Genomic DNA, 25,760 nt, shown 5'->3' with positions numbered 1-25,760 from the left:
GAATTGCAGACGACGACATCATCATCGCAGCATCGTCAGAGAGAGAGAGCATGACAAGATACTAGAGCAAGTGATGGAGAGAGCAAAGACGGTTGGACTGACGCTTAACAAGGACAAAATACAGTTCAAGGTCAATGCTGTGAAATACATGGGACATGTAATTACTGAGGACAAAAAGGCTGATGACACAAAGATCAATTGTCGACATGCCAACCCCTGAAGTCTTCAGCGTTTGCTTGGTATGATCAAATTCCTTGCACAGTATATACCTAATGAAGCTTCACTCACTGCACCTCTCAGGGAGCAGCTGAGGAAAGACGCTATATTTGCAAGAGGTATCCTCATCACAGCCAGGCACTAAATACGCTTAACAAAAAACTCACACAAGCTCCAGTGAAATCTGCTTACAATTCAAGCAGACTCTTCAAAAGATGGGCTGGGGATGTGTCTGATGTCTTGAATGTTGTTAAAACACTGTCCAAGTATTTTAAATGGCACAATAAGATGCTAACATGTTGGTTGAAGTCAACTGGCATCTGGTCCATAAGATAACCAATTGTGCCCTTTTTTTTCCAAAGTTCTCATCATGTGGAGAGTGCAGTTCAAGCAGGTTTATGTGGAGAACTTTAAGGCTGTTGCAAAAACTGGACTGTGTCCCAACCACAGATGCGGCCCCAGCCCATCAGGGTTGCTCAGAGGTACTGCCTGTCTGAAGTGGATCTGAGTGCTTCAAAAACGCAGATTGAGCAGGACGAGCCTGGACTAGCTTAAAATGATCAAACCCTATCTGAAGCTGCCACCTGTTCTACAGTCCAAGTCTGACCACTGGTCTGATGACATGAGACCAGAGACCAAGGAGCCTAATTGTAGCTGCTCTGGCAGAGTTCAACCTTTCCCCCGGACGGTGAGAACCTCCGTCTTCAAGCAAAACAGCCAATCTTTAGACCGGACATAGATCCACAGGACTCTAGAGAATGTTGAGAGCAGAAATAAATGTTGCTCGTACCCTTACCTGTGCACTTATGACAGCCACATTGTGAACTGGAAATTCAAGCGTGAATAGCCTGTGAATTTTCGATCGTCTCTCAGTATTTCAGATGTGTCTCTGACCCACTGCTGTAGAGTTACATATTGAAGACAATTCTTAGAGTCCAACTGAGAAGTCGCCAGTGTAAGCAACCAGCACAACACAAAAGCAACAAATGTTGAGAAACATTTTATTCAAATATTTACAAATAGGATCACAAATAGAAAAGTGTAAGTTGTTTGTCAGTTATCACTGATGTTTGGCAGCCCTGTGAAAATAAAATGGTTTTAGTTAACATAAAGTTTCTTTGTGCAGTTGACAGAAAGCGGCCTACCATAAATAAGTGTATCCAGCTAAAGCTGCTAGTGACAACAGCGCCACAGACGCAGCAGCGCACAACGATGCGAGCCTCAGAATGTAGGCGGTGCCTGCAAACATCCAACTGTTGGTTAATGTGTACAAACAAACAACAATGAACCAATAAAGATCACCTTTGACTTTAGCCCACAGTACACAGCTGCTGGTCATGGCCTGATAAGAAAAAAAGTGTCAATTAAAATTAAAACATGATGACCGGGAACACAGGAAAGCTCACCCTCTTCCACCGACTCTCCACTCTCAGGATGATGTAATAGCTGTGGCCGTTTTCTAGTGGTGCGTTCGAGAAGCCCTCGTACCAAAGTCCGTCCCCGACGGTGAAGTTCATCTCCGACTTCACTCGGCTTACATGAATGAGAGCTGAAATGTAGTCGGCTGCAGACTTGCTGAAGCCGGAAGAGTTTGGACCTTCTGGAGTCAAGCAGTCAAACACCATCATGTTGTCCACTGGAAGCACGAACACCTGGTACACACTGTGCAGGAGAAATAGAAATCAATGGATCTGCTTCTTCATCCCCCCCCCCGCCACAGTAATCTATGTTAAGATATTAAACAACCAGATAAGAAATTAAAAATCCATTTTAATTTTGTGTGCGTTATCGACCCTTTATAAATGTATTTTCTGATGCCCTCTTTTAAACATCAAAATGTATTTTTCCTCCACATTTACATTTTTACTTATATAGAACATTTTAAAGTGATATCATTAAAATAATGAATGCCTATTTATCTTAATATTACACAGCATCTTTACAGAAATTCTTGATGTGGATATTTATTTTCTTTTCTTGAGTAATAAATTATCTAATGTATTATCCTGTGTCCAAATATGGTGGTAACAGCTCTGAATACAACGTTTTCAGTGTATTTTATAAAATTGGTTTTAAAATGCTGTTGAATCAGGTTATTTACAGTATTTTGTGCTATATTGAATGAAATTTAAATACAAAATAAAAAGGGCATCTAGTTTGAAGATGTAACTGTCTCTTACAATGATCTTGGACCTCTATTGTATCATCAGTATGCGTCTGTTTGTACAAAACTCTCTTTTCATTGAAATATTTACATTAGAAAATGTGCTTAAGCCCCACACACTGAAAATAGATGAAATATTGTCAACCATAACCAAACCGACTTTGTTGTGATTGGTCAAGCATCAAGGTTGATCATGTCACCATGCGTTTTCAATTCCGGTAAGTCTCCACCTATAAGGTACTTATTGTATAAACAAAGCGGGCGTGATTACAACTGGCTAGAGGAGGAGTGAAGACCATTATGTTGAACTACAACTTTGACTGTATTGTTAAAAGTGTAGAAGGTATAAAACCGATTCCAGCTAAGTAAGCTACATTTTTACCATTCAAAACTACTAACAATCAAAACAACATTCATACCAATCATTCATTACGATGGGTCGGCTTAACTATTCTCTATTCTCTTCTCTTCTATCTCTATACAGCACTGAACCTTCAACAGATGACTAAAGGTTTTCATTTAAGCGTGAGATTATTAATTAATTGGTTGCATCCGTGAAAAACACCAAAAACTGACAAAACAAGAGTGAGATAACTTGTTTTGGTCTCTGTCTTGTTTCCACAGTCTATCGGCTTGTCGTGGTCTAGGTCTTGTGTTCTCTCCATCTTCTGATCTCAGGCCGCAATATTGATGTTCAAGGGTAATGGACTGTTATTATTTATTATTATTATCTACTCTTTCAGTGAACACATACATGAACCAACTCTCTCTCTCCTAACAGTTCACTCCACGGAGATCTATTGATCGAAGTAGAAGTCCTATATGATGCAGGTTTTTTACATGTTTTCTATTTTTATTTTTGTCTTGGCCTCAATCTGGAAAAGTCTTTGTCTCATCCTGGTCTGTGCACTCTTGTTTTGGTAGTATCTTGGTCTCGGTTCAGTCCAGTCAAAATGCTTTAGGAAAACATCAGCTACTCCATCTTTACTTTATGGCACACAAAGTCATCTCTAACTGTGTCGTCTACATTCTGATCAAGAATCATTCTGTTTACCTCAGTGGGTCCAGAGAGTTGGGCGATCTGCGAAGACTCAAAGTCGGGACAGGAGTCTGAAATTCTTTGTAGTAAACGGTTGGAGCAGAAGGAACTGCAGAAAAACATTTCATAATAGATGTAAGGACATGGTGAACTGGTAGTGTGCAACAGATGGTTCATAACATTGAAAAGAGTTTCAACTCTTAAAAATATCTTTTCATCTTTAAACACTTATTATGATTCAAATATTGCACATAACTATAAGACTATTGGTAAATTACCTCATGATAAAGAAAAGTCCCAGAGTTAAATGTATAAATAAAGTGATTCTATTTTACCAGATTTTTACAAGTAAGACAGGAATTGCAATGTAGGTGATATTATAAATATAACAATAAATTATCTTGTTTATTCTGGTATCACTGGAGCTAATCTTTTCATCATCTTCAATTTAGCACTAGATTTACCTGATATTACTGACTTTCTTAATATAATTACTTATATATGCAGGCTATACAACATTAAACTTAAATAATAGGTATAGTAGCTAAAACATGAGTATGATTGGTGTTTGTTGAAACAGAACTAGTGTGTACCTGGTAAACTGGTGTTGGCACTGATAGAGACGGTGAATCTGGCAGAAACTGCTGAGATGTGAATAGTATAGTTGGTCACTGGAAGCAGGTCCAGACAAACGTCAACCTGGGAGGACTTGGATCGAAGAAACTGTTTTCTCTGGTCACGGAAAGTCAGGTCGAAGTCTCTGGATCCATCGTACGTTATCTAGTAGATGTAATGATGTTGAATTGAATTAGTGTTTTTGGTCATCAGTTACACTTGTTTAAAATGTTTTAATGATTCACTGTGACTAGGGTGGAAGTGTGTCAACTGTGTGTCCAAATATGTTGTCAACAGACAGTATGAAGCCAAATAACTTCACTTAAAGACATTACCACCCAATCTCTGTCATCTCAACAGTCTTGAGCGTATTCAGTCTCAACTGTCCAAAACTAGTCATTGGTGAGTGTCCACAAGTAGTAGATCCATCAAATGCAGAGAGAGAGGAAGATTGTTTCAAAGCTTAGGAGCAACAGCCTGGAAGGATTTCCCTCCTTACTACAAACAAAAAAAACTACAAACAATCAAAACAGTATTCAACAAAGTATATACTTTAAAGGTCAAGATAACACTGAGAACAATGACCCTGGTCTGGAAAAGCGCTATATAAATACAAATTACTGACTTACTTACTTGCTTACTTACTTATTATTACTGCAAAAGATTCCAGAACAACAACACTGTGTTCTCCTCTCCCCTCTATTGAAGTTTGTGGACACTCAACAATGACTAGTTTTGGACAGTTGAACCTGAACTATCTATTGTTTTAAATCAGCGTTTCTAGTGAAACTTCACATTATTTTTTAAATATGTAAGTGCGCCACCTACTGACAAACTTCATCTTTTTCTCTTCACTGGACCACTTAGAACAATCCAAAAACACATGCTCTGCTGCCCTACACTATACTCTTCTATTTTCTCTCACTGTATCCTCCCTCCCTCTTTTATCCATTCATTTGTGCATCCATCCATCCTCCCAGTCGGTCACAGGAGTCTGGTTCTGCTCGATCTTTCTGCCTTCTAAAAGGACAATTTTCCACGCCACTTTCAAACTGTGATTCAATCATTTTTCATTGCCTGGGATCTGTTTTTTCTCCAATATAGTCTTACTTTAACTGTAAAGTGTCTTGGTATTACTTTGTAATGAAATGGTACTTTAAATAAAATTGAATAAAATTGACATGCTTATAAACCAGACCGAGCTGAGCTTATACCTTGTACACTTCTGTGTCTTCGTCAAACTTCTCTGCTCGCCAGTGTAAACACTTTTCATCAGCTAGAGAGAGATGACTGATCGCAGGCTGGATTTCTGATGATACAAAACTATTAGAAGGTCTTGATAAACACAAACAATTCTTGTCTGCTGACTCTCTTCAACATTTTTTTGTGATTACCTCTGTGTTTACTCACCAACACAAGTAAGAGTTGCTCTTTGCCAGACGCCAGAGCTGCTGCACACTGAGGTGTTGTGGCCCCGCCAGCTGTGGAATCCCAGGACACACTGGTGGACGGCCACACTGGTGTTCTGCCAAATTACCTCGGAGTGGGCAAGGACAGGTACTGGACCACACTTGGCTGATGGACACAGATTAAGATACACAAAAATGAATAATCTCATCGAAACCCACACAAATTCCAATATCTCAACAAAAAGTCACACTCAATGGCACAACATTAGACATGTTTATATTTTAGTTTACTCAGCTTAGCTGGCTCTGTATTGTATGTGGCTTTTATGTGAATATCAACTCCCATGTTTTTAATCTTAATAGCGCAGAAGTTGTTGAAACAATTTTCAATATTGCATTTAAATAACAAATCTCAGCACCAGTATTGTTTTAATCATTTGATTATATTTATTACTCTCATATTTGTTATTCTCCACTAAGGGAGAGGGAAATGGACATCAAAGTATTATTAATTCTATTATTTTCCTTGTGGACAAGGGCGACTGGCAGATGCTCTAGGCAACTTTATAAAATGAAAAATTAATAAAAAATAGCAAATGTATTTGAAATTGATGCATTTAAAATAACATAATTTAAAATGCAAAAATTGTATTTTAACACGACGTTGTTAACTGTGTATTTCTCTTAAATATGCATCCTTGTTATTAATTTTGAGTATTTATAAGTATAATTAAGTATAATAAGTAATTGGTTCTGTGCTCAACAGTACTTATGCACTTACAAAATGGCATTTTTCATAAAATGTAAACACTAGTTACAGTAACACAGTGACAGAAAAGATATATAGTGTAGGGCAGCAGGAGCATTCTGTTTGGAAAGGTAATAACAAATGCCTCTCTAAGTGATCAGTTTGTGTCAAAGATAGGTTTGTTAACTTGGAAGACAATATTAGTTGATTAGTTTATAACTGTCTTAAGTACATCTCATTAAATGACAAATGTAAAAAAAAACAGTATGTTCAGAATATCAATTGTCCTTCATCACCTTACCAATAAAGTTGAACCCCATAAAGTGAAAAATTCCTCAGTGCATTTGTGTTTCTTCAAAAATGTACCTGTGCATGTGAGGGACACTTTGGTCCACTCCCCTGAGGTTAGACATGCGATCACAGAGCTCCCACTCTCCAGGTAAAAACCTTCCGCACACTCATACATAGCCACACTAGATGGACGAGTGGAGCCATCCCACAGCAGGTTAGTATGGGGGAGTGTTAGTGGGGAGCCACAGCTGACTTCTGCACAAACAAATGTTGAGAAAGTGCATAACATCGGAGCATCATGCTGACGGTCAGTGTTTTACTGGTTCCAAAAACCATGTTGAGTTAGTCATTTACTGGAAAATAAAAACACTTTGAGTGGTTGTGTCGTCACACCTTCACACACCAGATCGACGTCCTCCCAAATTCCATTCTCTCCACAACGCGAAGAGTTTTTCAGGCCGAGTGTAATGAATCCTTCATTACACTGGTATTGGACCTCACTGTTGAGCCGTGATGTTCCGTCCCACAGAAGCTTGCTGTTTGCTTTGTGAACCGGCTGCTGACAGTTGATTTCTACAACAAAGAAAACATCAAGGTCATCAATTATGCCCTTCTGTTAATTTTTTTTTAACTCTAAACAAATGAACAGATATCAATGAATCTCCAGTTCTGTTTGATACAATAATTTAGGGTGAATATGTGTTATAGTGTGAGACATGATCATGTGGGCTAGTCTTGATGCACAATTTACATTACAGCGTAACTAATGCATTGTTACCTTATTAGCGAGGATTAGTGAAATACCTATTCAATGTGATTAGTGATTGATTTGATGCAGTGATAGGAACACCCACTACATACACCAGGGAGACCAATGAGTTTATCTACAACACACCAGATTGGTGGACTGTACAATCACCATGAACAAGGAGCCGGGACCCACGCAGTGGCGGGCATAAGAAAAAGTCTTAGGTATGAAGAAAAGGACAGCATCAGGCCTGGACATGATCATGTCTGACCTCACTTCATGAATAGCCAGCAATACAACCAAACCAACTGCTGAGAGAAGTGACCAGGGATGGCTGATCCTCAGAAGGGAAAAAGTCAGATTTAACTTGCCGCCAATCACCTGCCTCTACACAACATGGAAACTCCTGTCAGACACCACTGCCGCTAAGTTGAGTGGATCAAAACATGACAGTGACACAGAAGGACATTGGAAAAAATATCAGGGGTTCAAAACACCAACTACTGGATGACGAACAGAGACTGTAGAACCAGACTGAATAACCTGTGGGTTGGTAGCAAGAACACCTATGACTCAATGCCCCCTTGATCTGAAACTGTACATGGTCAAAAAGACTCTATGGGCCTTTATTGCAAACACAATGCGGGAATGGAATACCATCCTTGAGGTAAACGTCAAGCCTATTGCACTAATATCTATCAAATCAGTATATCAGTTTACAACTGAACCCCACTCGTCAAAGTAATCAACCAGACTGGCTAAAGAAATTGAAACCCCGAAATGCACCGCCTCCGCCTGGATGACATCAAGCTATAACCGAGGATGAGCCACAAGGTTTAGCGACTGAGCCACACTACCAGAATCTACAGCAGTGACATCAGAATGTCATTTGAGTTGGAGAAAGAAGCTTCTCGACATGGGAAGCTAATCCAAACAGAAGGCATTGCACTTCAGAATTGCAAAATTTGAAGGAACAGTCCATACCCTAGCTGGCATACCATGGACAAATGGCGATCAAAAAGAGGCTGCTAGTAAAGGACTGGCAGATAAATAGCTCAATAAACTAACAAAATGAAAATAAGGAAGAGGTTTAATGAGCATTGGAGCCACTATTCAATATGAAACATCCACATACCATTACTGCCTCAGGAAGATGGTAGAGATATACAATAAGTGAATGTCCTCAAAAGTCCTGAAGTGGCTAATATGATTCAATCCTTACAATGGTTAGAGACGGCTGGACTAAATGACAGGGCAGAGGCATTCATAGTGGAGGCATAGGAAGAGACATTGAGCATGAGAGCTAGAGACACCCTGATCCACCACACCAGACAAGATCTTAGGTGCAGGCTGTGCAAAGAGGGCCCTGAAGCAGGCCAGCACCTAACAGCATGGTGTGAGATGCTGGAAGGTAATACATGGGACACCATAACCAAGTATACAGTATAGCATTCAGGAACATCTGTGCAGAATACACCCTGAAAACTCAGAGCTCAAGATTGGAAGCACTTCAATTTTTCAGCCAAGATCCTGATACCGATATTAATCTTTCCATCTGGCAGTTTGGTTGAGTGCTGGCTCATCTCTGTCCTGTTTTCACAAGAACACTCTCTGAATTGAGCCATCATAGTGTAGTTTGACTGTGTGATCCAACATGTACATTGATGAAGTGTCACAAGAGTATATATATACTGTATATATAAATATATATATATACTTATATAAATATATATATATATACTGCAAACATGAAGCTGTCACTCCCCATCAGCCACAGACACATTATTATGACTGAGCAGGAAGAGGTGTTACCTGTACACGAGATGTTGGGCTCAGTCCAGTAACCGTCAGGCGTACACAAAGCTACATAATTTCCTCCGTCAGAGTAAAATCCTGCTTGACAGCGATATGTTGCTGTACTTCCTGGAGTGAATCTGATTCTCACATTATGTTCAGCGTTTTGCAGCGCTGGAGGGTCCCCACATAGTATCTCTGGGACAAGAATGATGACATTAAGTTGTGCTATGACACAATAACATATAATATAAAACAGATGAAACGTGATGGACCAAAGTTAGGCTCAAACTAGCAGGGTTACACTCTACAAAAAAACATTTAAATACATGAATATGTATTTCTTATTATTACATTTGTTGTTCAAAATGTTGTCTGTGACATTTCACGGGTCCATGAAAAGTCTTTACCTTGACATGAGAGAGTGGGACGTGTCCACTGACCATCGAACCCACAGACAGACTGATTGTTTCCTCCTGTGCTTTTAAAATCGTCTTTACAGAAATACTCCGCTGAGCTTCCTGGAGCTGAGCGACCACTCCACAGGTGGTCAGTGAGATCTATCCGAGGAGGATTCCCACATTCAATCTCTGCACATGACACGGCAATGTTGACTGGTACAAACAAAACTGTCCTGAAGTCAGTGGGGGAGTTCAGTGACGGTACCTCGACAGAACACATCAGCTCCCTCCCAGTGTCCTGCGGCTCCACAGGTGGACACGTTACTCCCTCCGGTGTCATTATATCCAGAGTCACACTGATAGAATACTTTGCTGTCCAGCAGTGACCTCTGGTCCCACAACATGTGAGAGTGAGGGAATGTAGGCGGGGAACCACAGTCTACACCTGAGGGCCACAATACAACACTCACAGTCCATGTGGTTCTGAAAAAAACACATCTCCATACGTGGACATTAAAGCGTGAGTCTCTAATTACTCACTATGTGAGCTAAATCTGCTTCACTTTAAAAGCCTCATCTGCAATTTACTGCTGAAGACCAACGTCTCATCTGGTAAAGGAGCTTTGAAGTGGATATATTGTCTATTCTCAGTCTGATTGCTACACTAGAACACATGCTAACCTGACAAAATGTTATCTATATGTGTTATAGTTAATTCTTGTTTCCATTGATTTAGTTTTTTGTTTTATTTTGGTTCTAATTGAACTAGTCATATATGGATTTTTTGTTTCTATACATTTACTACATAGATGCATTTTAATTGTTATTTTTCTCAACAGTGGTTCTATTGATAATTCGAATCTAACTCCCTTTTTGAAATGTTTGTTTCAGCCTCTCGTTGGTATGTATCGCTGAAGCTTCATGAAGCAGTGTCAAATTTGATCATTAAAATTATGTGAAGTTTCAGTGGAATCACTGTTCAAAACAATAGATTATGGAGCAGAGAGTGATTCTGTAAATGAAGACAACGCTTCATCAACATATAACCTTTGGTCTTCCAATAGTTTCTGAATAATTTTCAGTTGAAATAAACTATATTTGTAGAAGCCTCTTTTAACTCTCACGGCCCATATATATGAGGACATGACGTTTCAGAGAATATTGATATTAATTTAAATTAATTTTATTTCCCAGATGAGGACTCATCTTTACTCATACTGTATTCTGGATCACAACCAAAGTTCATCAAGAAATTGTCCTCATCCTCACCCTCACAGATGATGCTCGGCTTTGTCCAGAGTCCGTCAGCGCCACAGACAGACGTGTTGTCTCCACTCCTCCAGAGGAATCCTTCCTCACACACCAGCATCACCACTTTGCCATACGTGGTTCCGGTAGCTGACCACAGTGAGGTGTTGTACGGCAGCAGGGGCGGCCCGCAGTTCACCTCTGAGATTTGCCAGAGTAAAAAAACTTGTTTACTGACCACAACTACTTTTGTCTGTGAGTGACCACAGCGTCAGATATATGGCACGAGTGTCGGTGAGTGGGTCCTTTCTCACCTCTGCAGGTTGACAAATCTCTTTGAGGGTGAAAAGGTTCTCTTCCGTTGTAGATCGTGTAACCCAGCTGGCAGCTGCACTCATAGCTGCCCTCCAGGTTTGAGCAGAGAGCTCCTTGTCCACACAGACCTTGCACTTCACACTCATCGACGTCTGCACACCCACAGCATCAGTGTCTCACTTAGATGAAGCAAATACTAGAGTGCTATGCTCTTCACAACAAATGCACGGACTCACCCCGGCAATGCGTCCCATCATTGGGGATGAAGATGTTCATGTTGTTGGAGGGGCTGTAGCCCTCCAGGCAGGTGCAGTAGTAGCTGCCGAACGTGTTGTGACAGGTGGTGTGTGGACCACAGATCCGCATGGCTCCAATCTGACACTCATCTTTGTCTGTGAAGGATATCACCTCCTGCTTTGATCACTTCAACTTCAACACGTGGCCAACTCGAGAATTAAACAATGACAAAAGTTACAACTGAAACTTAATTTTAACTTTTTTTATCCTACTTGTGTTTGGATCATTCTCCACAGCTATTACGGTATTTGAAAACAGACTAATGCTACAGTATTATAATGTATAATTTCATAATAAGATTAATTGCATAATTTAATTTAATTAATTTAATTCTCATTAGTAAATATTTTATTTTTCAATCACAAAAATAATTTATAATGTATTTACATGTTTAACTCAATTTCATTAACTGACTTCAACCAAGATTATCAAGCCCTCACTGGTGAACCATGAGCCACACAGTTGTACTTCAACTCAATCATCAATGCCCAAAAACAAACTAAAATTAAATACTCCAAATATAACTCTACTCAACATTTACTTGAGAAAATTAGAGATCACCTACATATTTGAATAAGTGTCATCCTGTGACACTGCTAAGACGTTGACCTTCAGCCAGTTATTCACAGATAGCACAGATGATTTTCTGCCTTGAAACCGCTTTACACTTATTTTTTTCTTAACTCAAAATTTCAGTCCTAATTCTAAAGTTCCTTTTTTTTTATTCGTTTTTAATCATTTACTTGTTTATTTGCAAACGCTTAAAAGAAATCTATACACATAACATTAAAAACACATTCATAAGAAAAGGTTTTGACAGTTTATAATCATGTATGACAACTTATTACAAGCCTTATGAAATATTATACTGTACGTGATGAACTTTATTAACTTTAAGTCAAGTGTAAACAATGTCTTCTAATTATATTGTATATAACAAAATAACACTATAAAGATTTGATTTAAACATCTTTTTTAAATTTGATACTGTTATTGCTAAGTCTTTAGAACTTATAATATGTAATTTATAATTCACCTTCAGTGGTCCTAGGATGAGCTAGAAGGGGACCAGATCACTTATGGTTCGAGCATTTAAAAGGCTGATCCATAAACTGATTCTCTCACAACGTGTTTTATTTGAGGACACCATTTTGATCAGACAAAGAAAAGTGATTTTTAGATAAAGATTGACTGATTTAAACGGTTTTAAAATCATCATATGACCATTATATGCTGGGACAATGACCTCTGGAATAATGACTTTCTCCTTCTCGTAAGTTCTGACTTACCTTGGCATAAAGTCCGTCCGTTCCCAACGAACCCATATCTGCAGTTACACACTTTCCCAGAATCATACAGCTTGTCTTCGCATGTGGCGTTGATGTGGCAGGACGCGCACACGTCCAGAGTGAAACCTGATGAAGGCTGAGCTGAGAGTGAGGAAGAGAAGAAGGACCCAAGTCAGACCTTATCTAGAACCAAACTTCAAATCAGAAGACTCACCTAAGATGAAGCAGAAGAACAGCAACAATGAAGTCTTGTGTCTCTTGTCCATCTCGGCATCACATCTCCTGCAGTCGTCCTCACCAAACACTTGACCTCTTCTCTTCACTCACTCTGTCCATCTGAGTCATGTGTGTGTGTGTTTGTGTGTGTGTTTGTGACAGCAAGAAGAAGAGGAAGCTGGGTGTTTGAGTTGCGGTCATGCTGAGAAACTCTTTCTTTCAATGGCTTTATCTGTCCTCCACTGACACATTCAGTTACACATTTGTGGTCCAATTCTTTCACTCTGGTGACTGATAACAGCTAAATTTAGACCAACGGACCTCTTGAGTTATGTCACCATCACTCCAGGGTCTATTTAGAAAGGGTAGCAAGTGTCAACGCCCTCACTCAGTGTGAGAATGAAAGATCTTACCTCTGTCTAGAACACTAAAAAAAAAGTATATCTGCTCAACAACATATTGATGTTTGTAGATGTTGGACCCCAATGAAACCCCATGAGGGTTGAACCAGGGGCCGGGGGCTGACGGCTCGTGTGCAGCGCGAGATAAGAGTGAAGAGCTGCTATCTCTGGTGCCAGCAGGGTCTCACTGGGGTCTCACTGTCACTCCAAGGTTTGTGTGCCTGATAGGACCAACAGTTCCTCACGATGACAACGATGATGTCACTAACACTACGCTGACACAGCAGTCCTTCATTCACAACAAGTTGACGTGAATGTGCGTCCTGAGGCGGTACATCGCTGCATCACATCTATAAAACTCAATTTTCAGAAACGTTTGGAGATGGAACTACTCATCTGTTTGTATTTAAAGGGATCAGCAGGGTTGTGGCTGTTTTTATAATGTAAACCAATAACTGTGGTTTATGATGTATCAGGTTTTTTTTCACAATTTCCAAAAATCTAGATATCCAAAAGGGTTATAGTGCATAGTAAGAACAAACACTATGAGAAACCAGTGTAGTTCTTTTTCAGTACATGTTCAGTACATGATCCTTTCGAAAGAGAAACAAAAAATACAAAAATAATGGATTTTTTTTTTTTTTACATTAGCTTTGTTACCATTGTTTGAATATAAATATGTTTCTGTTGTAGAGAAGATGATTTCAAGAAGAAACTTCCTTAAGAAGAAATAACTAATAAATAATAAAGGTGTGGATTAAAGACCAGGTTAAAGTGCAGCGTTTTGCCCTCATCGGGTCAATATTAAATTATTAAACCACTTTTTAATATTATAGAAATTACTTTGATTATTTAATTTTATGTTCAATTAGAGGCATCAATTTATACAATACAATATAGTTTGACCTTTCAAATTTTAGATTAATTAAAAATTTAATTTGATATATAACATTATTGTCTTTGGAACAATAAAAGTCTGCCTCGCCCATTTTCCTTTCTCCCCATTTAATAACAGTGAACTTGAAATAATAGTACTTTATATACTTTGTTCAAGGAATTTTTTATTAATTTATGTTTGTTTTGGGAAATCCAAGTGTTTGTCCATTAAGCAGAATTTATGTTGGAAATCACACTGGAAAATACTTTTATACAGCATTTTAAGCTTCATTTTTTATGTTCTCTCTTGGCGAGTTTTGTGAAATTACTAAGGCAACAATGGGTCTGTGGTTTTCATCCCAATATATATTCTTTGCTCTTGTCTTGTCAGGAATTATGGTCATCTGTAAAAGTGTAACTTCATCTTAAGGTGTAAAAAGTACCTATAATACACTAATAAGTTATTGTATTAATTGTGTATGGCAGCTGAAAAGTGATTGATTCATCATTTGGTTAAAACCTTTTTTGTATTCATCAGCATATGTTATACAGAAATCACATGAGGTGAAAGTGTTTTCTGCTGTGGCTGAGGGAGGAGGCCAAAACGTGACCAATCTGGTAAAATATATTGCCTTCTGTCTATAAAAAGTGTGAGAAATGGGAAGTGAAACCAGTGAGTTTGGAGTCAACAACAACATGCATGAACAGGGTGTTCAGAGCTGAAAGGAGAAGCAGTTCTTGCCTGACAAGAATCAGCTTGTCACTGGCTCATCTTGCATCACTTTGTTTCAGAATTCAACATTTTCACAATTCTTATAATTTTAATTTCAATTGTTGTAAATCTTCTTCACAATCTGTGAACTTTTATACGTGTGTATTTTGTTTAAAATGTCTACATTTGTGTGGAATTTGTTTCAAGACTTTGTAAATTTGTTTGAAATGTTTCACAGTGGCATACATCACTTCCATCTGGAGGCGAACTGGGCCTCTCTGTGCGGTGTTTCCTAGTCTTTGTGTGGCACTCTGGTTTCCTCCCACAGACCTAAAACATACAGAGGTTGATTCAGAGCTTTAAATTATTTGACTAGGTGAATCGTTGTGTGCTCAGTGACTGATCACCTGTTGTGGGATAGATTTGTGAATCCTTTCATTCATTCTTTTACTACCGCTTATTCACTTATGGGGGCCTGGAACCTATGCCAGTTTCTTTGAGCGAGAGAAGGGGGACACCCTGGACAGGACGCCAGTCTGTCGCAGGGCACACAAAGCCATTCAACCATTCACACACACACAAATACCTATGATTTCCCGAAAGTTCTCAATCAACCTCTGTATGTTTTTGGACTGTGGGAGGAAATGAAGTGCCCGGAGTAAACCCGAGTAGCCCGAACATACAAACTCTACACAGAAATGATGTAAGTCGCCTTCCCCCAAACCGGCAAATGAACTTGCAATCTTGTTTGGTTATATATTTTTGGAAACATTCTCTTATCCCTCCATGATAAAGTGTTACATTTTCCTTTTTATTCTCCTTCCACCCCTCGCTTTACTTTCCTTCTTTGCTTTGGAATTCATCATTTCTATCATCTTTAGTTCTTCCTATCCACACTGATTCTGATTCATGAATGGTTTATCAATGGAAACAAGAATTACTGTAGACACAAATGATCTTTTTTATTCAGGAGGTGAACATCTGGACAGAGAGGTCCAGTCAAGGAGCAGAAGCGTGCACACACTTAATTATCAAAATGTTAGAAATGCTACGAAGGTATTTCAAAATGAGCATCTAAAAACTCACACGAGCGAAGAGACATACCAAATCTAAATGACTCTAATATTTAAAATAACTTTCTTAAGTCAGTCTCTAGAGTGTCCTTCACTTTGAGAAGGTCTTCAGAACCAGATCCTGGCAGTCTTCAACCTCTGGACGGGTCATAGAACGGTGCAGGAGCAGCATCGCTGTGGCGTTTGCAGCTGCTCTCTGTCCTCTGCAGGGGTCAACACGGGACTCAGAGCGTCCTCCTTACCTTCAGACATGGAGCCACTGGAGGTGGACAGCAATCTGCCACAGACCAGCTCTGCTGCTCTCCTGTCCATCACACTCAGGTCTATGACCGTCTTCTCCCGTAGAGACATGTCTCCATCGTCATCATCATCTATCAGCACAAACTCCTTCAGCTGGACAATCTCCACGCCCTGAAGACTGTTTTCACCCGAGTCCTCCATCATGTTCCCTTCTAAGTAGGTGAGGGTGGAGGTCTCGGTCATGGTCTCGTGAGGGTCGGTGGAGTCCTCTGGTCCTGAGTAGACCTGGCTGCTGGAGTCCAACGTCCAGGGAGAGCTTCTGTGACTGTTGAAGACAGGAGACATGTTGTCCGTGTCCTCCCTGTAGAGGAGCTGCTCCCTCCTGCTGTTGGGCTCATTGTCCACCGTGTGGCCGTTTCCAGGGTTCATCTTGAAGGCCACTCTCTGGTAGTCATGGTACACCTGCACGCTGCTGCCCCCTGTTGGAGAGGGGAGGCGGATGCTGGCTGTGCTGCCTTGATTCTTCATCAACCTTCAGTAACCTGCAGAGAAGAAAGAGGTGATTTTCTCAGCAAAAGTGGGGGCCACGTTTTGTTCCTGTAGTAACATCTTATTGAAATGTTCAATTAAATGACATTATAGACTTACACATCCGGAGAGATTCTGCTGCTCCTCTCTGCCCACTGCAGTAAAGTTATTTAATAAAATAATATATGTTTTTTGTTTATAACATTTTTATAACTCCCGGCCCTCACTTCTAAAGTGTGTTCATGTGTATAAATGTTTATTGATTTATCAATATGTTGTTTATTGTGATGTACCCTTTTATTTTAAGGGTTTCGTTTTCATTATTATTGTATTATTTTTTTCGTATTTATTTTATTTATATATATATAAATAAATAAATATATATTGTATATATATATATATATATATATATATATATATATATGTTCACCTAATGTCTTAATAAAATGTATTTTTTAACTGCTGTGACCATTTTAATTTCCCCAAGGCGGAAAGAATAAAGATTTATCAATCTATACTTTAACAAGCCTTTTTATATTTCTTCTTGATATCAGTCAAAAGAAAATGAAAAAAACAAGTGCATTTGATCCTATAAACATGGATTACACAACGGTATTTCAGATATCTTCACATTTAAATTGAGCATCTCGAAAAAATTCACTTAATTTGAGGCATACATATTGGAAATGTCTTATTAAGTCTGCGTGGCCCTTAACAACAGTCACAGTGCATAAAAGTGGCGCCTGTGAGGCAAAGTCGTAGCTCACCTCTGGGGTCTGGCTTAAAAACATGTGATGTGAACATGATGACATCAGCGCTACTGCATACAGGAGGCGTTAAGTCTCTACTGAGTGTTACTTAGCAACACTGTAAAAATGTTGAATGAATTAAACCACAGTTTCATGAAGGTTGTTTGATTTTGGGCGACTCAATTTGACGTTTTTTTTTGTGGCTAGTTCAAATCGCAGTTCCCTCGGTTGAGCAGCATTACTTTTTCTCATGAACAAATTCAAAAAGTTAAATATTTTTTGTGGTTATTTCAGTTAACCCTTGTGTTATCTCAGGGTTAATGTGACCTAAAGGCCCAGAAACAAATGTTTTTGTGGTATCCCTTGTGTTGCCTGTGAAGGTCAACAACCTCCACCGCTGCAAATGTATTTTTAGAAGCCAGGGAGGTCGTTCACCTTCACTCAGAAGCAAAACAAACACATTGTCTTCGTGCCTATGGCTCACATTGACCCTGAGATAACACAAGGGTTAAAGAGACAGACAGACATAAAAATGCTACAAAAACATAACCTTGGTTACATGAACAGTGAGAGCAGCTTGAACACATTGAAGCACAGCGACACAAATTATGTTTATAACTCTCAGTTTTGTTATTATCATCTATAAAATACAGAACAAAATGTAATGATTACTGTTACCTAAGAGGCCCAGTGATAAAGGTGACGTATTGTTGTCTGACCAAACTAAAATTTAACAGTTGGGATTGAACCATTATCACCATGGTAACACTTTTAGTGTAACAATGCCCCAACTCCTCTGTTACACATCAATAATTTAAAATAAGTAAACACACTAGTATATACAGGGATGAGTCGTCAATTCAAGCTTTGAGACTTCAATTTTAGATCATTTTCACTCACTGTCATAAATAATATGTTTAATCGTTATTTTTGGCGACTTCTTCCATAAATAGACCATACTAAATATACTCGCTGCTATTTTTAGACAAAGGTTCGACTCAAGGCGTTTCATGATAAAAAAGATGATGCTGAAGAGAAAGTTGTGGCTCAGTTGTGACCTACATTCATCCAGCTCGCCAAAGAAGCCAACATTTTTATTTGAGTCCCTGGAGAAGAGGCTGGTAACAGTTGGATATGTGCACACACATTTCTAAGAGCATTTTGGGATGTCTGTGTAGTTTAAGGTGATCTGAAAGGACGTCCTGTCACAGTCAACAGCGCTGCTCAACAGCGACGAATAGTTCCATGTTCTTCTCGTGCAGCTTGACATGCTCTCAACCTGCATCTGAACAGACCCGTCGTCTTACACTTGAGTGAGTCACATGCATGACAGAATCAGGACTCTATAAATGAATAATAACAGCAGCCCTCACGTTCAGGCGGGGAGCGGTGGGCCGCACCCCGGCGCTGCTGGCTCAGGAACAAAAGATGGAAAATAGAATTAATACACAGTCCTTGATTCTAATGATCCAGTGTTTTGTTTCAACAACTGAAGAACCAACATATTTTACTTCATAAAAATATTCGCATGTATAGTGTATTATGAAAATGTTAGATCAAGAACTAAATACACATTTAAATGAAGTTAACTTCAACTATGATCTGACAGTTAATATTTTACTGACATTTTGATATAGATAATAATTGATTAAGCCTTCATTAAAACATGGTTAATTATATTACAATAAGACTAGAACAACTATTCCTAATAATCTTACTTTAAATGTCATTTTCATATATTCTAAAGAAAAATGCTCTTTTGTTCTAATTCAAATAAGTTCATAAATAAATGAGTTTTAGATTTAAATAGTGACTTTAAAATACAGACCATCAAATTATACGGTTAAAAAACATTAGATCAATCAGATTCAGAATTTTAAACAAATTAATAAACATATCAGAGGAGTGGGAGAAACTAATTGTACGTATCAACACATTTTTGTGAATTACTTGATGATTATTGTAAGATCAGCTACCTTGAAGATACATTGTATTATTACTCAATTAAACATAATTTACCTTGTTCAGTCCACAGATGTCAAACATGCTCCTCTAGTGAAAATCCCATGTCAAAGGTGAAACCCTGGAGTGTCTCCGATCTGATGATGAGTGTTTGGCTCTGAGACTCCAACTCTCCTCCTCTCTGGTCTACACCCTCACTCTCTGAGCGGGGAGGGTGTGGACCGTCTCCTGGTGCTCGTGTTAGAAATAACATGAAACAACTTTTTTAAAGGGATGTGTTTCGGAAACAGGAGGCGCAAACAAACCAGCAATGTTTTTGGTTGTGTAAGTCCAACCCATCTATAGACAGGAGACAGACTGGAAAAGTGTCCATCATAGGACACATACAGACAGACGACCACTCCCGAACACTCAGACCTGTCAATCATTTGGAGTCAAAAGAACCTGAGAAACTTGATATTGGGCGGCTTTAGAAATCAAAGAAGTGGAAATGAAACACACAGATTGAGCTTTACATGAAATTGCCTTCCAATATAAGTAAGTAAGTAAGTAATTTTTATTTTTATAGCGCTTTTCCAGACCAGGGTCACAAAGCGCTTAAACAATCAAAACAATATTCAATAAAGAATATACTTTAAAGATCAAGATAAAACTGATAACACAACAGGAGTTCCAGAAAATCAAGGAAAAGCCTGAACAAATAAAAACGTCTTAAGATGTTTCTTAAAGGAGTCGGTAGATCCATCAAGCGCAAAGAGAGAGGAAGATCGTTCCAAAGCTTAGGAGCAACAGCCTGGAAGGATTTCTCTCCTCTGGTCCTGAACCGTGTGAGGAACCATCAGTAGATTCTGATCCACAGACCTCAGAGGCCGAGCTGGGGTGTGAGTCTGGATCAGATCACTGATGTAAGGTTCTTAATTCATTTATTTGAGGATTAACGCAGACTACTACACACATTATACTGGTCTTTCCATATAATCCAATCACCTGGAGCCAGCTCTGACACTGACACTTAGTATGAAGTGTTGAAGCTGTTTAACCACAAATTCAATGAAGAAAAAAAACCTTATCTATAATGCAGGCATGCCTAGTGTCAGATGTGAAATCATTATTGATGATAAAATATGTATAGTTTCTCTAATTAAGAACTTATGGGTACAATAATAAAATCATCACAATAACTGAAGTAGTAGGATTTTATTAATGAATATAGTCACCCCCTCAATCCCTAATGGTATTGTGAGGAGTTGGAGCAATCCTAGCTATTTGGGGCAAGAAATAGAGAACACCATGAACAGGTCCCCTATTGCAGCGAATGCAAATAGACAAAAAAAAACAACGGCCCATCTAACATTTAGATGATCAACTAACCCGTAGTTTTTTTGGAGCAGAGTTCTTGGAGAAAACTACAAACTCCAAAAAAAACCATACTCTTTGCCTCAAATGGAATCAAACCATGAACTACTGTTGCCTATGAATACACTGTAAAGGACTGATAAAGGAACTCTGGTGTCTGAATACATTTAAAGATAAAACTGGGTGTTGTGTCACACTTTAATATGAATAAAACAATGTCAACTAGGATAGCTGCCACATATGCACTCCATCCAATTTTATCATATTTATTCTTACACTCCTGATCCAACATAAGAAACACTAATGTAATTTGAATTGCTCAATGGTAGTGGCTAATATTTCTGCCCATAAATATTATAGCTGTTAACACCTTTTTGGACTCATTTAAAAAGTTTTTTAGTCAATAAATACTATACTCAACATCAGTCACAGCTTTTCTCTTTTAGAATTGAGACTTTTTTATCTCCAAAATCACTCATGTTCTCTGGTCAAGAAGCCAGTATGGTTTATATGACTAAAGTGTCAGGATTAACAACTACGTCACATATGCAGGACTTTAAGACAGAGATGTTAAATGAGACCCTCTTTTGAAACAGCTGTTTATGTAGAAGATAGTGACGTTTAAGTGACGTAAACTTTGATTATACAGCTGCACACATGAACAAGTTTAACTGAATAATAGAAGAGTTGAGACACACATGGAAGCTGCTAACAGCTTTATGAGAAAGATCAAATATTGAAGAACCTTCATTCTCTTTGGGGACGACTACACTACATTAGTCCGTGAAGAAGACACACACACGCACACACACACACAGTATCATTGTGGACCTGATCAGCTTGTTGAATATCTCAGCTATAATATTTCATTTTAATCTTCTGATAAAACGTCTTTAGCTTTAAACTTTTAGCCCTTTTTTTATAGAAATAACCTGTACAAAATGTTTTATATAATTAAAATGTAAATACTTTGATCAGCACTTCCTTAAATTTGTATTTAATTTTTAAATAGTTTCGACAGATGTAGAACAGCTCTCTAGCGATTATTATAAAGACTTCTTCACTACGTAACTTCATGGGACGACCTGCCTGGAGAGTCTGTGAGTGTCATGTGACCGCCAAACTGCTTTACAACAGTGGAGTTTTATACGAACTATTAAAATACTTTTAGCGTTATCAGGAAAATAAAAACATATTTTTTAACAAATGCACATGCAGTATGTGACAATGGAGGTTCCATGACGTTGTAGTTACACTATGAAGACAAGTACATATTTTATTTCAGATTCAAAAAACATTTAAAAATGTATTTTAATAGTTTTGAAGACTGGTTCAGCTGGCTTGATGATGTCATCACAGGGACCTGGAGATGTTTCCCTCCATGAGGCACAGACTGTCTTCAGGCTGCATCATTTTGAAGTTGAGGCATGGAACTGACAGGTGGCTCTTAACCTTCCCTGTTTCCCAGAACTGGATGTTAACCTTTCCTGGAGCTCTCAGCGGCCTGATGAAGTGCACAGAGATGTTGACCGGCGCCGTGATGACCCCGACACCTGACCACATCACAGAGAGACTCAACCACTGAAGACAAGTTCAGGTCATGAATGAGCCACAATTCATCTGCAAACCTTTGTGCTTCTCCACCTCCGCCAGCGAGACTGACAGCATCCATAGACTCGGGGCGAGAGTCTGAGGTCTGTGGCCGAGGAGTCGTGCAGGTCGGGAGAGGAGTTGAAAGAAGGACGAGAGGTAGTACGGACGACCACCACACGGGACACTGACCATCACCTGCTTTACATCTTCAGACACAAGTGCCTGATTCCCACCTCAGGAGTCACAGGAAGACATTTTCGTCAACACTGACTGTGGCTCAACGGCCAATTTTTTCTTTATTTTAATTATATTTTAATTATATTTTAATTTTACAAGAAGTACTCGTCAGCTTTTTCTCACCTGAAACTACAGTCAAATCTGTTGCCACAGTAACAGCATCATAAATATTCTCAAGGAACCATTTTTATGAAATAAAACAAATCATAAAACTAAGGTCAACACATATACTTACTGTCATTCTGGTCCTTGTTTGTGGTCTTTCCAGGCTTGCTGGTAGAAAACAGCGTCAGGACACTTTCCCACACAAGACTTTGGAATCGGGACACAGCAGACAGATGGACGTCCACCTCCACTCCTGCATCTACTGGACGATACTCCAAAACACAGACCCGCAGCATGAAGCGGCCCTTCTTTAACTCGTCCACCGACTGGTGAGTTCTTAAAGTCTGTCGCACACAAATCAAACCTGGAGAGAAGACCCATCGAAAATCAGGAAAAATGGAGAGAGACGTTTGAATGTCTGGCTCACCTGCAGGACTGAGTCTAAAGTTCTTGTCGCTCAGAACCATGAGGAGAGGAGTGCGGCAGAGGAACTCTGGGAAGCACAAAGGGATGTCTCTGTATTCACTGTCGGGATAATCCCAACCATATCCAGCTGAATCACAGAACTTCCGCAACACTGACTCCTCCAGCCTGAAATCATTTAAAATAAAAACAGGATTAATACAAAAACAATGATCTCAGAAATTCTTTTTTTTTGTATTTGCTATGTACAGTATATGGCACAAATGATGCCTTCAAGTTTATGTTATTTTGCTCTAATTTATTGTAATATGTAACAGGGCCGGGTCTAAGCAGGGGCAAGAGGGGGCCTGGCCCCCTCAAATAAGTGTTGTGCCCCCTCAAACTTACATGTAAGTAAGTAAGTAACAGCACAATGCCCCCTCAAGATTTGTGGCTGCCCCCTCATACATGCCTGTCTAGACCCGGCCCTGATATGTAACTTATTTATGACATTAATAGCTGCTCTGCAGTTCATCCAGACTCACCTGTTGTGGCTGACGGTGTAAACAAGTCTACTGAGGTCTGAGGGCGTCGAGCTTAAACGACCTCTCGTCCTCGACAGAGCTCTGCGGAAATATCTCAAATACAAATATGTGACAGATGGAAGTTTGTCGCTCCTGAATTCGCGAGTTTTAAAAAATTTAAAAGAGCAGTAAATGTGAAAATAGATCAAATAAAACGAACACGCAGAGGCGACAACGTAACTGTGTACATTTCCCATCTCTTCTCAAAATGTATATGAAAGTTTTGACTATTTATATGCTCAACATATGAGTAGTACACATTTATGACACCAAACTCAAGCCTGATCTGAGATCAGACTAATGTTATGACGCGAACAGTATGCGCGAGGTAACTCGTTAGACGCGTGGAATGACGTCACTCCATCTTATTTTAATTTATTTTCGCTCTGCTTACACCTTTTACTCGTTTTGAAAAGTATTTAATAAGAGTCATAAGGTCTACAAAGTGCAATCGAAACAGAAGTGTTATTTATTTAGCTTTTCCTGATGATCTGAGAGCATAAAGTACGATAGCCGCTTTAGGACAAACAACCAAAACCGAAAACTTTCGAGAGTTTTTACCAGTTATTCATTTAATTTTCTACTGACAATTATCTTACGGGGAACTGGATGTTGCGTTCAACACATGATTTCTCTGCAAAAATACAAGTATTCACATAAATAATAAATTTATGAATTTGACTGTCCATGGTGTCCCCCGCCTCTCGCCCTAAGACACTGGGATAGGCTCCACATCTGTCCAAGAATACTGAAAACAAACTGGCATGTATTGTTGCTTCAAAATGTTTGTGTTGCATTAGTGACTATGACAGATATCTGAAGACAATGGCAATGTGTTCAGGATGATGATACATACACCTCTATAATTAATTTACTCTTCCAAGTATACGGTCACTCTGAATGCATTTTTAAATGGGCTGACAATGTCAATGTCTTTTCATGTTTACTTAAAATATATTCATGCAGCATTTTCTTCCTGGTTTTAAACTATTTTATTTTTTTTACCGAAGCAAGAGCACAATTTCATCTAAACAGGTATTGCTATCCCAGTTATAGAACTCTGGGATTCATTTGAACAGTGTTGTAGAAAAATAAATAATAGGCTTGGATAATTAAGATAGCTGGTCAACTTAAGAGAAGAGTAAATGACTTGAGAGGAAGAAAGGGGACATTCTTGTGTCGCAGAAGGCTCCAGATGCAGTGGTGGTGTCAACACTAGAAGTGTTTTCCATTGTTGGCTTCTTTCTTCAACCAAACAGCAGCAACAGCACAATGCAGACCGAATTCACTGCTATCAAGGGCACTGAAACAAAATCAAAAGTTAACAAATACATTTGTAACATCATGCATCAAAAGATTGCACCACATACCTCTCATGACTGTCCTCACTGAGCGGATGAGATTCATGATCTGAACTTTGACTCCTGGTTCATCACCAAAACCTCCAACACTCTGATCCACCCCCCAACCAACTGGTTAGATATCAAACACAAAACACGTCATGGACAACAATATCACGAAGACACAAGGTGCATGTGAGCTACAATATAAAGTTCAAGTAGTATATCTTTCAAAGCTCATATCTCACACTACCTACTGTAACCAGTGTAGAGGAATTTGTAACATTTTTATAACCGTAAAACTCTTAGAATATACAGTAGTTCCTGCAACTTCTAATATCGTTTTGGAGTCAGACAAGTCTACTACTGACCAGTAACAATATACATTTTCTTTTTTATATGTCATTTGAACCGGAACCGGAGTTTAGCTATGCTAATGTCCGCGCCAGCTAACTAGTAGAATAAGGCGAAATATCGAAAAATCATAACAGCGAGCTTGGAAAACTTACTTTTACTTAAGAATCTCTCTTCGTGTAAAACAGCAACAGCATTCACACACAGAAGCGCGGCCTGGATAAGCGAATACAAAGTAAAAGCCATTTTTGTCAAACCCCAAAGTTAGCAGGCAGTGTTTACGTGTGACGTTGCCTACGGCATCCGAGGAAGGACAAATCCTTAACCCTTGTGTGACGCTTACCGTAAGTAATATTTATTTATATAGCGCTTTTCCAGACCAGGGTCACAAAGCGCTTTAACAATAAAAACAAAACTAAAAAAGTATATACTTTAAAGATCAAGATAAAACTGATAAC

General features: G+C 39.0%; 4 protein-coding genes across 6 annotated transcripts; all 4 read right to left on the bottom strand.

Annotated features, from left to right (window-relative positions):
- Positions 1 to 1,203: 1,203 nt before the first annotated feature.
- susd1 (sushi domain containing 1) lies at positions 1,204 to 13,314 on the bottom strand. 3 transcript variants are annotated; one of them, XM_087797076.1, is made up of 18 exons: positions 12,789 to 13,314; positions 12,575 to 12,715; positions 11,225 to 11,380; positions 10,988 to 11,140; positions 10,695 to 10,874; positions 9,691 to 9,870; positions 9,435 to 9,614; positions 9,043 to 9,222; positions 6,876 to 7,055; positions 6,558 to 6,737; positions 5,445 to 5,609; positions 5,249 to 5,343; positions 4,013 to 4,199; positions 3,435 to 3,528; positions 1,623 to 1,878; positions 1,519 to 1,558; positions 1,362 to 1,455; positions 1,204 to 1,295 (listed from the first exon to the last, which is right to left on the bottom strand). In XM_087797076.1, exons 1-18 carry the CDS (start codon positions 12,838 to 12,840, stop codon positions 1,277 to 1,279), a joined length of 2,532 nt encoding a protein of 843 aa, XP_087653202.1. In that variant the 5' UTR covers positions 12,841 to 13,314; the 3' UTR covers positions 1,204 to 1,276. The 3 variants fall into 3 exon arrangements, with proteins under 3 accessions (XP_087653202.1, XP_087653209.1, XP_087653217.1); XM_087797083.1 differs by lacking the exon at positions 6,558 to 6,737 and having other exon boundaries at positions 12,789 to 13,308; XM_087797091.1 differs by lacking the exons at positions 9,043 to 9,222; positions 9,435 to 9,614; positions 9,691 to 9,870.
- A 2,464-nt stretch (positions 13,315 to 15,778) lies between these two features.
- Positions 15,779 to 19,434, bottom strand: LOC148088377 (uncharacterized). The gene is made up of 2 exons (XM_087806788.1): positions 19,389 to 19,434; positions 15,779 to 16,634 (listed from the first exon to the last, which is right to left on the bottom strand). Exon 2 carries the CDS (start codon positions 16,618 to 16,620, stop codon positions 16,000 to 16,002), a length of 621 nt encoding a protein of 206 aa, XP_087662914.1. The 5' UTR covers positions 16,621 to 16,634; positions 19,389 to 19,434; the 3' UTR covers positions 15,779 to 15,999.
- A 2,521-nt stretch (positions 19,435 to 21,955) lies between these two features.
- LOC148088376 (uncharacterized) lies at positions 21,956 to 24,051 on the bottom strand. The gene is made up of 5 exons (XM_087806602.1): positions 23,570 to 24,051; positions 23,050 to 23,213; positions 22,753 to 22,986; positions 22,316 to 22,513; positions 21,956 to 22,240 (listed from the first exon to the last, which is right to left on the bottom strand). Exons 1-5 carry the CDS (start codon positions 23,803 to 23,805, stop codon positions 22,041 to 22,043), a joined length of 1,032 nt encoding a protein of 343 aa, XP_087662728.1. The 5' UTR covers positions 23,806 to 24,051; the 3' UTR covers positions 21,956 to 22,040.
- A 534-nt stretch (positions 24,052 to 24,585) lies between these two features.
- On the bottom strand, positions 24,586 to 25,600 carry LOC148088375 (immediate early response 3-interacting protein 1). Its single transcript, XM_087806655.1, has 3 exons — positions 25,458 to 25,600; positions 24,979 to 25,080; positions 24,586 to 24,911 (listed from the first exon to the last, which is right to left on the bottom strand). The coding sequence occupies exons 1-3, from the start codon at positions 25,546 to 25,548 to the stop codon at positions 24,856 to 24,858; spliced, it is 249 nt and encodes an 82-aa protein (XP_087662781.1). The 5' UTR covers positions 25,549 to 25,600; the 3' UTR covers positions 24,586 to 24,855.
- Between the last annotated feature and the right edge of the window lie 160 nt (positions 25,601 to 25,760).

Source organism: Callionymus lyra, chromosome 1 (assembly GCF_982586985.1).
Source record: "Callionymus lyra chromosome 1, fCalLyr1.hap1.1, whole genome shotgun sequence".
NCBI classification, from domain to species: Eukaryota; Metazoa; Chordata; class Actinopteri; order Syngnathiformes; family Callionymidae; genus Callionymus; species Callionymus lyra.
This window is presented reverse-complemented; position numbering and strand designations above follow the sequence as displayed.